This window comes from Zeugodacus cucurbitae, chromosome 2 (assembly GCF_028554725.1).
Source record: "Zeugodacus cucurbitae isolate PBARC_wt_2022May chromosome 2, idZeuCucr1.2, whole genome shotgun sequence".
Classification (NCBI taxonomy): Eukaryota; Metazoa; Arthropoda; class Insecta; order Diptera; family Tephritidae; genus Zeugodacus; species Zeugodacus cucurbitae.
The window spans coordinates 21733830-21749028 of NC_071667.1; the positions used below are offsets into that span (position 1 = coordinate 21733830).

A 15199-nucleotide genomic window follows, 5' to 3' on the forward strand; every position below is an offset into this window, starting at 1 on the left:
GAAATTTAAATTAAATATATTTTCGATGAAAATATTAAAATAATCGTATTTAGACGTTCAATTTGTTTCACGACACTATTTTTCTTATGTTTCTTTCACAGGTTAAAGCTGTGTTTCATGCGGTTTTCGAGATGCAATTTGAGAACATACAAACGTTGCCATTGAGCCAAAAACTAATATATTTGTATTAAATTTGATTTTATATTATAACTATATTTACTATAATTAAAATGTACAAATAAATTTTTATATAAAGACGACTTAATTTAATAAAAATTAGATAGATAAAATATAGTTTAATTAGATATCACTCGTTCCGTTCCGTAGTATTTACAGCAGTGGCAACATTGAAACATTTCGAAAAATGGCGTAGTAACGGCTCAGAAGAGGCCAAACACAAGCATCGGAGAATCAAATACATGATTTTTATTTCAACAAAAATTGAATTTTTCAGCAAATAATTGTATATTGATTTTGTGATATGTAAGTGTTTAGTCAACTGTTTAAGTGTAAAAAAGTAATTAGCGGTAAAAAGTTGTCAAAAGTGATGTTTATGCAAAGGAATTTAGAGTCCCTTTAATATTTGTGAATGTTTGGTGTTTCTTCTCTTTCATAAATATGCAATTTTTGTGACGCCTTCATTGTATTATGTTTTGTCTTGTCATGTTTCAATATACATATACATTAATTTTACATTATAATAAATACATACTAAATAAAATTAAAATAAAATATGTGATAATTTTGCAGGACTTCCGACCGCTTCAATTTAAGCGAGTTCTCGGAATATCTTGACGATACCGAAGGTCATCGCTTAGCACAGTTTTTGCAGAAAAAGAGTGGCGCAGTACGTAATGGTGCTAAACGGATTTTCGATTGTGAACCGAAGAGATTTAGCCTAAATGTACGTCTGAAGCGCTTAAGCTCACCACCAGTTCCAGCTGATGTTGATGAAGTTGAACACGAATGTGTCATACCTGAAACTCAGGATGAGGATAATGAGAATGATGTGCAAAATAAGGAACAAAGGGCAGAGTTATCTGTACGAAATGTATTGCAACAAAACCTTTCACAAGAAAATCATGCGCAGTCAAGTGTAGCATTGGAAAATACTAACAACACACATCAAAATGGAACCGCTATAAATACTTCCTTACCAGTTAAGGTTATGGTACCAACGGGTACCAATAAAACAATTCGTGAAAAACAAAGTATGATAATATCACCAGTGAAATCACATGAAACGAATAAAACATTAGGACCTGAAGTTGGAGTCCCATCCAAAATATCAGAAACTGTACAGCGCACAATTATAACTGAACAAAATGAGCCGAACGACCAACCGATAGAATCACCGTTGCCAATGTGCACAGTATCAAATTCTCCAGTTCGATTGAATGAACCAAATCTACGGGAAAGTCAAGCAGAATGTCCTAGGTCACCCACATTTCGAAAACCAGAATTACCACTCCCCATCATTCCACGAACACCACGATCACCAATTTTAAAAGTTTCCCGTAGTGGAGGTCGAAGTGGCGATCGTCTGCGTCGTCAAGTATTAAAACGTCTGTCAAATATGGAGAACAATGGTAGGCGCACTTTGCTTAAGGAATTTGAAAGTACACTATATTCATCAGATTTTGTAAGTATTTCTATCATTTCTGGTAACTGAAAGAAAACTAAATTTAATTTATGTTTTAGTCGCCACCAATATGCAGTACACCAATGCATCATACACCCGCTGAGGATGTACTAAAAACACCACCTCGAGTAAACAATTCACAAAATATACTCAAAACTACGGAGAGAAATGAGAATATTCCTAATAATGAGGCGTCACAGCACACACAAAATGCTAGTGTAAATCAACAAGAGCAATCATTACTGCAAAATATGGTTGAAGCTCTGGAAGAGACAATAAAAAAAATCAAAAGCTTAGAAAATACTCAACCTACACGAACAGGTACACCCGAGTCGAGCATAAATACCACAGAGTTGCCTCAAACTCAACATTCATTACAACAAGCTCTTGTTCAGACTTCTAATGGGAATGCAGGAAATTCAAGTAAAGTCCTTGATACTGAGAATTTGCTGCAGGAAGTACAAAAGGCACTTACTGAATTAAGGAACTCAAATATGCAATCGCCAAAAATAGTTATACCAGTAAATCAGACATTTAACAATGTGCCCGCAGCAGTAGAAAAGCAAATTGGTGCAAATGAAACTAACACTGAATGTGAAAGTGCCAAAGTAGCACAGGAGGCGAAGACAAAAACCGGTGGAATATCACACAACAATATACACGGTACAAACACAAATTCTCATTGTACACGCCAGCACACACTAACAGAGTCAAATTTGAATAATACCAGCAATTGTGCTAGTCCCAACAATTTTATAAATCATCCTACTTTTACACGCAACGACACAGCAAAAACTAATCTACCGACAGACTCAATACAATATAACAATGCAACAAGTCGCGGAAGCTTACGCACCTGGTGTCAACAAACTTTTACAAAGCAGAATGGTACACATACTGATAAAGTGCATGGTAGCTTAGCACATGAACCCCAAAAACAAGAACCCTCAATAAGAAAGTGTAACAACCAAACATTTGCGAAATCACCCACAGCACCAACTAGAGAGCTCAGAATGAGTGGTAATCGAACGGTTTCTGCCGATATAAGCAACCCAAATATATCCGGTGTTCATTCAACACTAGGAAGGGCTGAAAATATGCGTCCTGCAACTCGCTCAGTTCATACAACGTTAAGCAATAAAACTTTGGAAGTCGATTTAGTTAAAAAACAATCTATTGTCAATCAAAATAACAGTGTTGCTCATGCCTCTAGAAGTACTAGAGCAACTAATAGACAAGAAGTGCCCACTGAAACTGCTGATAAAGAGAAGAGTGTTAAACATGCACTTACAGAAAAATCGATCTCCTTGCTTTTAACTGATGATGAAGATGAGGTAGAAGACACTCATTATACAGTGAATAAGAGACACATTTTACGTAAGAGTGGTCCTCTTAATCTCGCCGCAGAAAAACCACAGACCACAAAGCGTAGTCGTCGTACAATTAAACGCCCAACTAGAACGCGTACCAGAGCTTTAGCTACATCTTTACTCACAAGTGATACGGAAACAGAGTCTGGACCACCGCCAGCGCATCCACTTAATTTGCAACATGTCAAACCAGTTGAACATAAGAAAATACACCAATTAAGGCGACTACCCTTAAATAAAGCACCAAGTACACCGAAAAATGGTGAACTATTCGCTGATGAACTAAAAGCGCAATTGGCACGTCTAACAAATCATGAGATTCTTGATTTGCGCAAACGTAATTCGTTGAGTTTAATGAACGGTAAACGTCTAAGAAAATCGACCGCCGAGTTGAAGCAGGCTTTACAGGATAAATTAAAAATTGAAGAAGAAATCGAAATGGAAATTTTGCGGCGCGAATTATTGGGCAACACTGATGGCTTGCAGAGAAAGCAGCATACTGAAGTCGCTGAAAATCCTATGGAATCAAATGGAAGCGAATCACAGTTGTTGAATGACGTAGTTGAGGAAGTTAATGACATTCTATTTGATAAACCACCGCAAGCACCGGCCGCATTTAAAGATAGCTCTGCGTGTGCGACTAAAACAACTGAGTATAATATTGATGTTTCAGTGCCTGCTCCATTTAAGGATAACACTGCCGTTGTAACTGATGCATTAAAGGACAATACCGTTGCTGCGCTTGTGTCAATAGAGGATAATACTGAAGTTGTAGCTGCAGCTTCTGAGGCATATATTGATGCAGTCGTTCCTGTTACAACAACTGATGACAATGCCGATACTGCCGTTATACCTGCTGCCCCTGAACCATTTCAGGATAATACTGATATTGTCACTGCACCTAATGAATTTAATACACACGGCAACATAATGCACGAAACGCTCCTGCAATTGACACGACGATCGGATTATAATTCCTCATTAGTTGATGATAGAAGTAGTGAACGTGTTACGTTTGTTTCATCAAAACTTAATAATAAAAGTACTACAAATGAGAAAAGGTCGCGTGGACGAAAGAAAAAGTCAGAGCAGTTGGTAAGTCAAATCGCAATTTTCGATTAATGTGTCACTTGTGTTGGATATTTAAATCACTTTAAATTGCTCTTTTTTAATGTTGAAGTGTTAAAACTAAATTTTAATTCTGATTTGTGTGTGCGTCGGGTATCTTAAAACCTTTTCTGGCAAAAAGTTTCAGTGTCTTTTAAAATGTATTTTTGTGGAAATATAAATTAAATTTTATTGAATTTGTACCTAACCTCAAAAAAATATTTTATTAGTTGGAAGTTATTAAATGTAATGCGCATTTAAAATATATTTAATATATATATAGGTGCATCTTGGTTTGCTCTAGTTTTGTGGTTAGGATAATTAATAATAATTAGAATTTGGTGCACTAGATCATTAGGTTAAAATACAATTACCACATTACTTATAGCAATAATCAGAAATCTAAAAAGCTAATATGTATATCACATATATTTTTATACTCTCGTAACAAAAGTTGCTAAAGAGAGAGTATGATAGTTTTGTTCACATAACGGTTGTTTGTGTCACCAAGAAATAAAAGAGTTTGATATGGGGTTATATATATATATATAAATGATCAGGATGACGAGTGGAGTTGAAATCCGGATGTCTGTCCGTCTGTCCGTGCAAGCGATAACTTGAGTAAATATTGAGATAACTTAATGAAACTCGGAACACATGTTCCTTGGGACCGTGAGAGGGCTGCTTTCGAAAATGGGCAAAATCGGACCATTGCCACGCCCACAAAATGGCGAAAACCAAAAACACAAAGTGTCATAACTAAGCCATAAAAAAAGTTATAACAGTAAAATTTGGAATAAAGAAAGGATCGCACTAAGAAGGGGCATATTTGGATGTAATTTTTTTGGGGAAGTGGGCGTGGCCCGCCCCCAAATCGGTTATTTGTATATATCTCGAAAACCAATAAATACACCACCACACATCATGAAAATAGTTGAAATCGGATAATAACCACGCTCACCTCCCATACAAAGGTTAGGTTGAAAATTACTAAAAGTGAGTTGATCAATAACGAAAAACGTCAGAAACACTAAATTTCGCATAAGAAATAGCAGATGGAAGCTGCACTCAAATTTTTTTACAAAATGGAAAATTGGCGTGGCGTCGCCCACTTATGGGTCAAAAACCATATCTCAAGAAATACTCGACCGATTTCAATGAAATTCGGTATATAACACTTTGTTGACACCCTGATAACACGGGTGGTATCGGTTCACAACCACGCCTACTTCCCATATAACTCAAATTTTAATTCCATCTTATTCCTTCACTTTACACCTATGTAGATAGTGAAATAAAACTTTATACAAATACTGTATATCATCTATGGCTTCACTTGTGGAGAAATTGTCGAAATCGGACTATAACTTGTCGAGGCCCCGGATATCGAACATGAAGAACTCAGCGCCTAAGGGTAAATTTTAACCGAAAATATGGGTAAATCTCTCAGATAATTTAATGTAATTCAGAGGAAATTGTTTTCTTCTGATAGCGTTCTGTTCCAAAAATTATTAAAATCGGGTCATAACATCTCCTAGCTCCCATATACCTAATTATAGGTTTTTCAAAAATACGGTGGGCTTTATTCCGCATTTATGTATTGGTTAATATGTGAGATATCTTAGCAAAATTAAGTGAGCGTATAGTCTTGGATATAGTGTACCCTGCTGGTGAAAATGAAAGAATTACCTCAGCCCTCATATAGTATATATTACGATTTTCGTTATTCTATTCAACTTTATGCCGAATTTATGGGTAAAACTGCGAGAGTATAAAATGTTCGGTTACATCCGAACTCAGCCCTTCCTTACTTGTTTTATATCTGTTAAATAAATTCTAAATATTCGTTTCTTGCCTTTTTAGCCGGAAGTATCAAAAAAATATTTTGAATTACAAAAAAGTATTAAAAAACGCCGCAAAAATAGCATCTCCAAACGCTCGCTATACTCCAAAGGTGACTCTTTTGACGAAGATAGCGAACATTCAGATAATGGAAAAGATAATATTTCGAGGCTAATAGAACCGATACCACCTCCACCAACAGTTTCACCGGTAAGCGAAATACAAATAGCATCACCGCCGCCACAATTGACTGTTTCGACCGCTTCTACATATATGCTGCCACGTTTGCCTGCGGAAGAATTGGTTTTGCCGCCAGCGCATTTCTCAGATAGTAACAATCCCTTTGCCACACAAGTGGCATGCCAAACCGATGAAGAACTCTTCAAAAAGCCCACAAAGCGTGCGCCACATCCTTCACGTAAACGCAAGACACCCGATACAAGTATATTGGCCCCTTGCAATGAAAATGAAAAGGAGGAAGGTGAGTGCCATTTATATATTTATACATACGAATTATGTTGCTTATAGTGTATAACTGTTCTAACGATTGCTTAAGATCTTCTCCCTCAACCACCAGAAAGAGTCTCAGTCACCTCTTTCATTCCCCATACGACCGCGATTGTTACCAAAGTACAAAGCGACAACAAAATCCTCAAGTCGCTAGCCGGCAGCACATGAGGTAAAGACAAAGAAACGCCTATTCATCTAACACCCCTTCCCCTTTGGTCTCAGACCCTATCGAAACAAACCGTTTCCTGGGCCTACTTAGATGATTTCGATGACAATTAGTGTAGGCTTGCCGGTTCAGGCAGGTTTGTATAACCGTTACAACAACAACAACGTGTTGAGGTTAATAAAATCCATTGTCAGTCCGTCGTCTTTCTGTCGATCTAGTCATGAAGGGGATTACTTGAGTAAAATTAGCGATATTTTGTGTGCGATACCACTATAATCCTTTTATTAAATTAAATTTAATAATAAAGCTCACCTTAAACAAAGCGGTAATTCCTAAAACATTTAAATTAAGCGACGAAAATTGTTTATTAGCAGCAACCAGGTGCTGTTGCTATAACATGCGTTTCAAATGGAGAAAATCAGCCCAGTAACACACGGAAGTATACAATTAAATATCTTTCATATAATTTTTTGTTGTACTACATAGGCATACGTCGATCGAAACGCGGCCAAGTGCCCCGGAATCCATCATATCTCACCACCAAACGGAACGGTCATTCACTGTTCGAATCACTGTTGAGCAATGTTATGAAACCGAAGCCTTCAACTAAAGCTCAAAGAAAGAAAACTAATGAAACCAGCTCCAGCCACAATAGTAGATTTAATTGTGTTGATAGTAGAAGCGATGATTTGACCACACCAGTTGCCTCCAGCACAGTAAATGTGACCAATGTGAAGAAAAGAGGTCGTAAACCTAAACAAACGCAGATGGCACAAACGCACGCGTTTAGTTATCTTGGCGAAACGAATGTAACATCGCGCAGCAGCGTTAACTCACGTGCAATTATAGAAGATAATATGTTCAGCACACCGTTGCAAGTGATCGAAGAAATACCTGTAGAAACTGAGGAGCATGCGACTACTAGTTCCTTCGCAGCTGCAGCAGCGGCGAACGACAATGACAATGAGCTACCAACTACATCCAACGCCAACGCCACCAAAACATACAAAACCACAACGAAAGCAACTAAAACGACTAAAACGACAACGAAAAGCAACAGAAAGACTGCAGCAACTAAAAAGGAAACTGCGAAAGCGGAAAATAAAGGCGGAACAAGGAAGAGGGCGACAGGCGCTAAAAAGAAAGATCAGCAACAACAACAAAAAGAACAACATCAAGAACAAGAAACAGACGCTGTTGAAGCAGCAGAGCTAGCGGTGGATGATGACACCCCAAATCACTCCAGAGTATTGGAGTGTAGCCGAGTGCATTTGCCACCGCCACCGTCGCTGGAGAAGCTCAGTGAAATGTTTGATGAATTGAAAAATGCGGCCAGCAAATCGCGCATTGAAGAAACTGCATCACAAGGTGCCGAATCAAGCTCACCGACGGTGGGTAACGATCGTGTACGGCGGTTGCGTGTACGTTTGCGTCGTGTAACGGCAGGTGACACCGACGACGCGTCGACCGGCACAAGCTCTGCATCGACCAGTGCAGCAAACAATGAGTCGGCACAAGTGACGGCAGGCGGTCGCAAGGAGTTGCTGGCGTGGCTGAAGAATGTATCACATTTACATTCCGCCACCGATAGACAGCAAGTCTTTATGGATATGCGACCTTGTGAGTGTCATGCAACATATACCACTGTTGATAGCTGTGCTCATTTCAACTTAATTTAATTACTATTTTTTTGTACTTATTTCTAGCCACTGCAGGTAAATTATGTTTTACCGATCTGGAAGGTATAGACTATGCCTTCTACGATACCGAGGATAAATGTTCTCTAGGCTATTTGCGCTTCAAGCCGCTGCAGTGCAAGCCTTCGAAGCGTGCGAAGAAATATCATTTGGTAATATTGCATAACACATTTATTTATGTAAATCATCATCAATAAATTCGGCATTTCTTTTGCAGCATTTTGTTGTACTTGCGGGTACATTTGAATTTAGCACGGAACGTGAAAGCGGCAATTTCGGTGTTGGCGATATGATAGCCATTAATATAGGTGAGTCACATATGCGTACATGTGTGTGTGTGTTGCACTTCCCACTAAATATGTTTACTTCATCCGCAGGTTGTCGCTATAGCATCAAGAATATGGATAATGATATAGGCATTTTAATGGTGATAAAGAAGTAGTAGCAGTGCGCATGCGCATTCCGTTTATGCTAATACTCCTACGCATGGAATTATAAATAAGCAAATATACATATATATTTAAGTTAGTGCATGCTCATATCACATTTATTTTCATATTTCGTATTATTTGTCAGTTACCAGTATTACCAGTCACTGAAATAATAAACAAAAACTGTTATCATTTACATACGTACGTTCTGCTCTTGTATGTATTTGAACTCGTTAAGCAAAAAAAAAATTATACAACAATTAAATAAAATAAAAATTATAAAATTAAATAAGTTGAATGCAACTCATAAACTTATTTGCAAACCCTGTATTTGCGTGTATTTGAAAATTATATTAACTTTTTCAAAAGTCAATGAAATTTTGTTTATCGTTTGTCTTATATTTATTTTTTTCTGTCTTTCTTTATTTTTGTATATATTTCTTTATCAACAATGTATATATGTATGTAAGGAAATTTGTATAAAACAATTTATTTCTCAAGGAAGTATTTTTGTGTTTTATATTTTCAATCTTTTTTATTTAAACATCTTTTTTTAATAGTTCTAGAATGCTTTTATATATATGTATATGTATATAGAAGCCCGGTACTCTCTCCTGCCAAATCCACGACGATCCTTTTTACTAATTGGACGAATGAGACAGACTAAACATTCACGTCGGTGATATACCAATTAGGGCTCTTAAAATTATTCGATTAACCTGAAAACCGATTATTCGAATATCCGGTTTGTAACCGCTCGTACGAATATTAATCAGTTAGCACTATTCGATTAGTCGCAAAGATACGACTATTCGAATAGTCGTTCTACAGCGGTTATTCGAATAGTTATACTGTCACTATTCGAATACATGATAATTGTTTGAAATCCAAGCAGCCTTTGATTTTTGTTTGCTTTTACTTGTGAAAATGTCGATTCTGCGCATTTTTCCTGTGTTTCACATTTTTCAATAAAAATAGAAATTTAATGAACTTACACTATTCGAATAGTCGACAACGAACGGTTAACCGAATAGTCGGACGTGAGCGGTTAATCGAATAGTCGATGGCTGACGACTATCCGAATAGTGCAAACCGAATATTATTATTCGAAAATGCCCTATTCGGTTAAGTCGATTAGTCGAATACCAAGAGCTCTAATACCAATACCGAACAAGATTTTGGGTGTTACTTTTAACAGTCTGCACTCTGTCACTTCACACACGACCACCCGATAATGACCAAAGTACAGAGCCGAAACAAGATCCTCAAATCGCTAGCTGGTAGCACTTCGTGGAAAAGGACAAAGAAACGTTGCTGGCCATTTACAAGGTTATCGGCCGGTCAGTCGTTAATCAAGCAACATAGGTATAATCGCCTGGATGCAATAAAAAGTAGCAGAAGAAGATACAGACGTCACAGTATGCCTCTTGATGTCTCCTGAACCACATCTACATAATGGTACCGTTATTCTGTCTGTAAAGGAACACCAAGCAGTTTCTATTAGCGTATTTTGGTAAAAATTACCCACGTTCTCATCTGCTGGAAACGGAAGCGCTTCTCAGGTGCATCTAGATATGTCGACGTCATAACGTAATACGCCGACCAGATAGCGGACGCGGGAACTTCAGACACGCCTTAAACGCCATTCACAGCGGAGCAATTAACACGTCCTGCGCCTCCCTCTCAGTGAATGGTGTACTTGGAGTCAAACCGCCACCCATAACAGACGATGAGCTCGAGTTGCCACGTGAAACCAGTGTGATGCATGAGCAACTTCGTACTGTAGCGGGTTAAACTCCTACTTATCCAGACTGAACCCGGCCACACAGAATATATATCCTGCATGAAATAAGTCCAAGCATGATACAAGTCATCCCTTTGCATGAAAAACGAAACCAATTCATCGAACACCCCTATCCCTTTGACCCTACCCTGTTGAAACAGCACGTTTCCTGGGCCTACCGTTAAATCACCGCGACGACAACAAGGCTTATACTTTTCGTTTCAGCTTTCCAGCTTTGAAAATGTTCGATGCAGTACCCGACGTTTGAAGGATCAGTTGGAGAAAGGAAGAATGAATAGCGCGCTGTTGTAATCTCGACTATAACCGCCTAAGCGATGCCTACGTCAGTCAAGAAGAAGATAGAAAACATTACTCAACTGACAGTAAATGCTAAATAATTCACATTTTGTGTTTGAAATAAAGTTTTATTTATTTGTCTTTATTTTCTTTTCAGTTTTACTTCCATTCAAAGTAATGCGTGTGAAATCATGAACATTTCAACCGTTTTCCACACTATGGTAGTTCTCACTTACAAATTGAAGCTAATAAGTCAATATATATACATACATGTGTAGTGTATATATTTTAAGTTTACACTAAAATAAAGTGTGAGGAAAACATTTGGCTACTAGATTATGCTTTAATTATTGTAATATAATTTCATTTCAAGTATTGTTACAAGTATTGCTGCTTACAGTTACTGCTGCTGCGTCCGCTGTGTGCGGTTGAGTGTGTGTGTAAATGCATAAGTGGACTGTGTGGAAATTGTGTGCTTAATTAACGCTTTCCTAGGAATATTTCTTTACGCACAATAATAACTTTAAATTCATTAAATTATTTAGCATTGTTTGTTTGTGTGTGTGTGTGGAAAATGCATAAATGAGCAGCAGTAATGGCACAATTTCTTATGTCGAATTTAATTATTATTAATAACGGTACAGACATACTTGTGAATGCACGTGGAAATGAACCATGTTTACAATACTGCTTAATAGTTTTATATTTTTTTATTTTTAGTTTTTTATATTTTATTTTATTATTATCATTTTTTTTTCGTTTACGCTAACAACCTTTCACCAACTTGCTTGCACAAATTACGTATACAACTAATAAATGAATTACTGATTTTATTACTTATCTTACTTGCATTGCGAGTCTCACTTTTATAAAATTCACTTCAAATGTTGTGTGTCATACAAAATTTCGCCACTACCAACATACATACATATGTGCATATGTATAAAACTATTTATTTGGTTGCCAGTTTTAATTGTTCTAATCTAGTTCGTAAGTGTTCAAGTAAATGTCTCTTTACATTTGTACAATGGGTACATTAAAGTTCTGCTCTCTGTTCTTCAAAAATATTACTATTTATAGTGCTCTCATTGTTTTTTGCTTTTGAAATAAGTTTCTAATTTACTTTTGACTTTGTATTATTGGAATTCGTTTGCGTCAGTTGCGCTTGCGCTTTGGTCATTTTACAAACTGTATCATATAACGCTGGGAAGAATTGTATGACAAAGTACACGGAGCCGAGGTATGCGCAGATGAGTATGGTGAGGAAGAGATCGAAAATGGCAGGTTTCACGTGATATACATTGAGGCGCGCCTCTTGACCATCGTAGAACATAAAGTCCGGATCGCGTGTGTCAGGTTTATCATACATGATCTTGACATTCTTAAGGTACTTTTCGAAAGCGTTCTTCAGGTCATTATTGTGTAGCGCAGATTTAACTTGCAGGTAGGCTTTAATGAGTTTCTTGTTGATTGCCTGCAAATAAATAATGACGTATGTAAATGATTTATACCAACAAAAAATATATGCTTGCACTCACCAGTGGTCCAGCGAAGATTTCATATGGTTCTTGCAGCCCATACACGTAATGTGCTAATGTTTCAGCTAAGATTTTGGCATGTTGTTGTGTTTGCGCAATGATTTGCTCCTCGGAGTCTTTGAATATAGTGGCGCGTACTGGCTCTTTGGGTGATTTCAATGCGGATATGGTGAATGCGGGCAAACGGCGCATGCTGAAACGTTCATGCTCCCAGGCGAGTTGCTGATCGGCCAAATTGATTTTCTTATGTACGCCATCGACCGAAACATTGCCATATTGTGCGGCTATGGTTTTAAGTAACTTGTAGAAATCATTCATTGCGGTGCCCTCTTTAGGTGGTTTCGAGACGTGCATGTAAAGGTTGCCAGGTTCAGCGTTCAACGACTGGGTGATTGTGTCCAAGCAGAGCACGAAATCAACGTTCTGAAGTGGAAAGCAAATAAACGGTTTTTAATATAACAATAAGTGCAAAAAGATTATGTATCTAGCAAATAAATATTTTTAAAATTCTTAATCTAATATTAAATTTTATGTGATTTCAAGCAATAAACGCTAAATTGTCCGCTAATATAGCAATATTGTTTAAGCATTTAACTGTAGTGGCACTCAAACCTCTTCTTTAATATTCGTTGGATTCTTGGCCGCAATTAAAGTGCCTGTAATGGACACGATGTCTTCCTTCGATATATACAGCAGCATTATTACATGTTTATTCGCACATCATATTTCATAATTAAATCAAATAATATATAATAAACAACAATACCTGCAGTTGCACATTCTCATCGAGCCACTTTTTGACACCTTGGAAATTTAGCAGTGTGCCCGTTTCTGTGAGTAAGAATAATAAGCGATATTTCGGCACTGCATTAGGGGTGCTGTGCAATTTGCTAAAGACATCAGCGAGTGTTAGCAACACAGCGGCATCGGCGTTTAATGGGTATTCCTAGGTATAGTAAAATAAAAAGTTTCAATAATAATATTTACAAGCAAGCACTATGCTTAAATGCTTACATTGTACAATCCGAATGTGTTGAGATGTGCGGTTATGATGATTAATGGCAATTTGCTGTTCGATTCACCGCCATTTTCCACTTGTTTCAAAAGTTTAGTTGTGGCAACCAGTTCACCTTGTATAATGGGTATCTTGCTGCTTTTGCTAGCTAAATGACTCGCACCAGATACAATAACCTGATAACCATTGGCTGATATTGAAGATAGCAGCTCTGTAGCCGCTGAGGTGCGTTGTGCTTTACCCTCAACATTATTGCTAGTAGTTCTTGTGACGTCTGTTATAATGCGATCGAGCTCTGGTTTATATGGTGAAAAGTATATTGGTATTGAGTTAGGTTGCGCCAACATAGCTTGTTCGAGCAAGTTGAGGTGCTAAAATTTGTAAAAAAAAAATATGATTATAATAGGGAATTGCTTATAATTACTAATAATAATTACACACATTACCTCCTTTTCCTCAAATGTCATACCACTGACATTTTGCGGCAGTAGTATGACCAAACCACCTGTCTTTTGTCGTATTTCACGGAATTGATCGATAGTTATATCTTGTAATCTAACAATAAATTATAGAATGTTAAGTTTTATGTTATGTTAAATATTTTGCTTATCTCGTATTGAAAAGATATTTACTTTGCAACCACACAGTGCCTGCCTGTACTCCAAGTATAAAGCGATTTCGCTTCTAGCGATAATGCAGATGCACGGCATCCTGGAATAATAAATAACATATAATTAGTAGCAGCTGAAATCTGTATATTTATATTAAAAAATATTTTACAATTAATTCACTTTGCTTTATTTTTATGTTTTCATCAATATGTGTTATTCTAACCTCAAAAACAATACAATTGTATATCATAAAAATAAATGTAATACACCAAATGCACATGCAACAATTAAAATCTATGATAAGTTCACATAAAAACATAAAACTTTGATAGCGCTAAGTAAATATTGAACATAACCTATATACAAAGTACAAAATTGGAGCCAATGGCCCACTTGCACATAGTGAGTGACACATCACTTTAATACCCATGACACTTTTGTATACGACCGACCACTTACCATAAGCCACACCATTTACATCGTACTGTGACATCCGCTGCACGGAGAATTCACTGGATGCCAAAGCAGGATTAGCAGAGCAAATGAGTAAAACGGGCAATGCAATCAGGAGATATGGCAGTCCACCGCGGAAAATATCCGCAAAATTCTCAGCATCCTCAAACATTGTGACCCTTTTGTGTGATTATTTGCCGGAGCTGGATATACCCGCTTTACTATTCTACGATACAACTTCTCTGTCAAAGACAGGTGTTAATTAAATTAATATAATTTAATTTAATTTGTTCTAAATAGGCAAACTAGCACCCGGCTGATTTTTCTTATATCTAATTTTCACTTCGTAGGGTTGATTTTTAAAGTAACCACTGGAATGTAGAATGCTCATCCAATAATAGCTTACTTATTATAATTTATATAACACAATGTGTATAATTTCAAATGATTTTACTTAAATTTAAAAGCATTACATTAATTTTTATTTTTTACAGTAATACATATAAAATTAAAAAGCACAAGAAATAAAGCAAAAAAGTTTTTATTGTCATGTGAGTTGTTTTTTCTAATTTGCAACCCTGTTTTCATGGCTATTCCCATTTCGTTTTATTGACCTGTCAAAGTATAATAGGCGTGATGCCACTTCCGATATAACACATACAAATTTAATAAAAGTTATGTTTCTAATTGATTGATATCTATAATATGTGTTTTAACAATTATATTAACCTTACACC

General features: G+C 36.8%; 2 protein-coding genes across 3 annotated transcripts; one reads left to right on the forward strand and one right to left on the reverse strand.

Moving 5' to 3' along the window:
* Positions 1-327: 327 nt before the first annotated feature.
* Positions 328-11813, forward strand: LOC105219550 (uncharacterized). The gene is made up of 9 exons (XM_011195770.3): positions 328-483; positions 751-1642; positions 1702-4107; positions 5983-6442; positions 7124-8257; positions 8344-8486; positions 8552-8642; positions 8712-10931; positions 11003-11813. Coding segments are annotated over exons 1-8 (5193 nt in total). The 5' UTR covers positions 328-481; the 3' UTR covers positions 8777-10931; positions 11003-11813.
* Positions 11436-14970, reverse strand: LOC105219551 (BOS complex subunit ncln). 2 transcript variants are annotated; one of them, XM_011195771.3, is made up of 8 exons: positions 14469-14970; positions 14031-14109; positions 13845-13953; positions 13398-13769; positions 13150-13329; positions 12996-13061; positions 12384-12806; positions 11436-12319 (listed from the first exon to the last, which is right to left on the reverse strand). In XM_011195771.3, exons 1-8 carry the CDS (start codon positions 14632-14634, stop codon positions 11960-11962), a joined length of 1755 nt encoding a protein of 584 aa, XP_011194073.1. In that variant the 5' UTR covers positions 14635-14970; the 3' UTR covers positions 11436-11959. The 2 variants fall into 2 exon arrangements, with proteins under 2 accessions (XP_011194073.1, XP_011194074.1); XM_011195772.3 differs by lacking the exon at positions 12996-13061 and having other exon boundaries at positions 14469-14965.
* Positions 14971-15199: the final 229 nt, after the last annotated feature.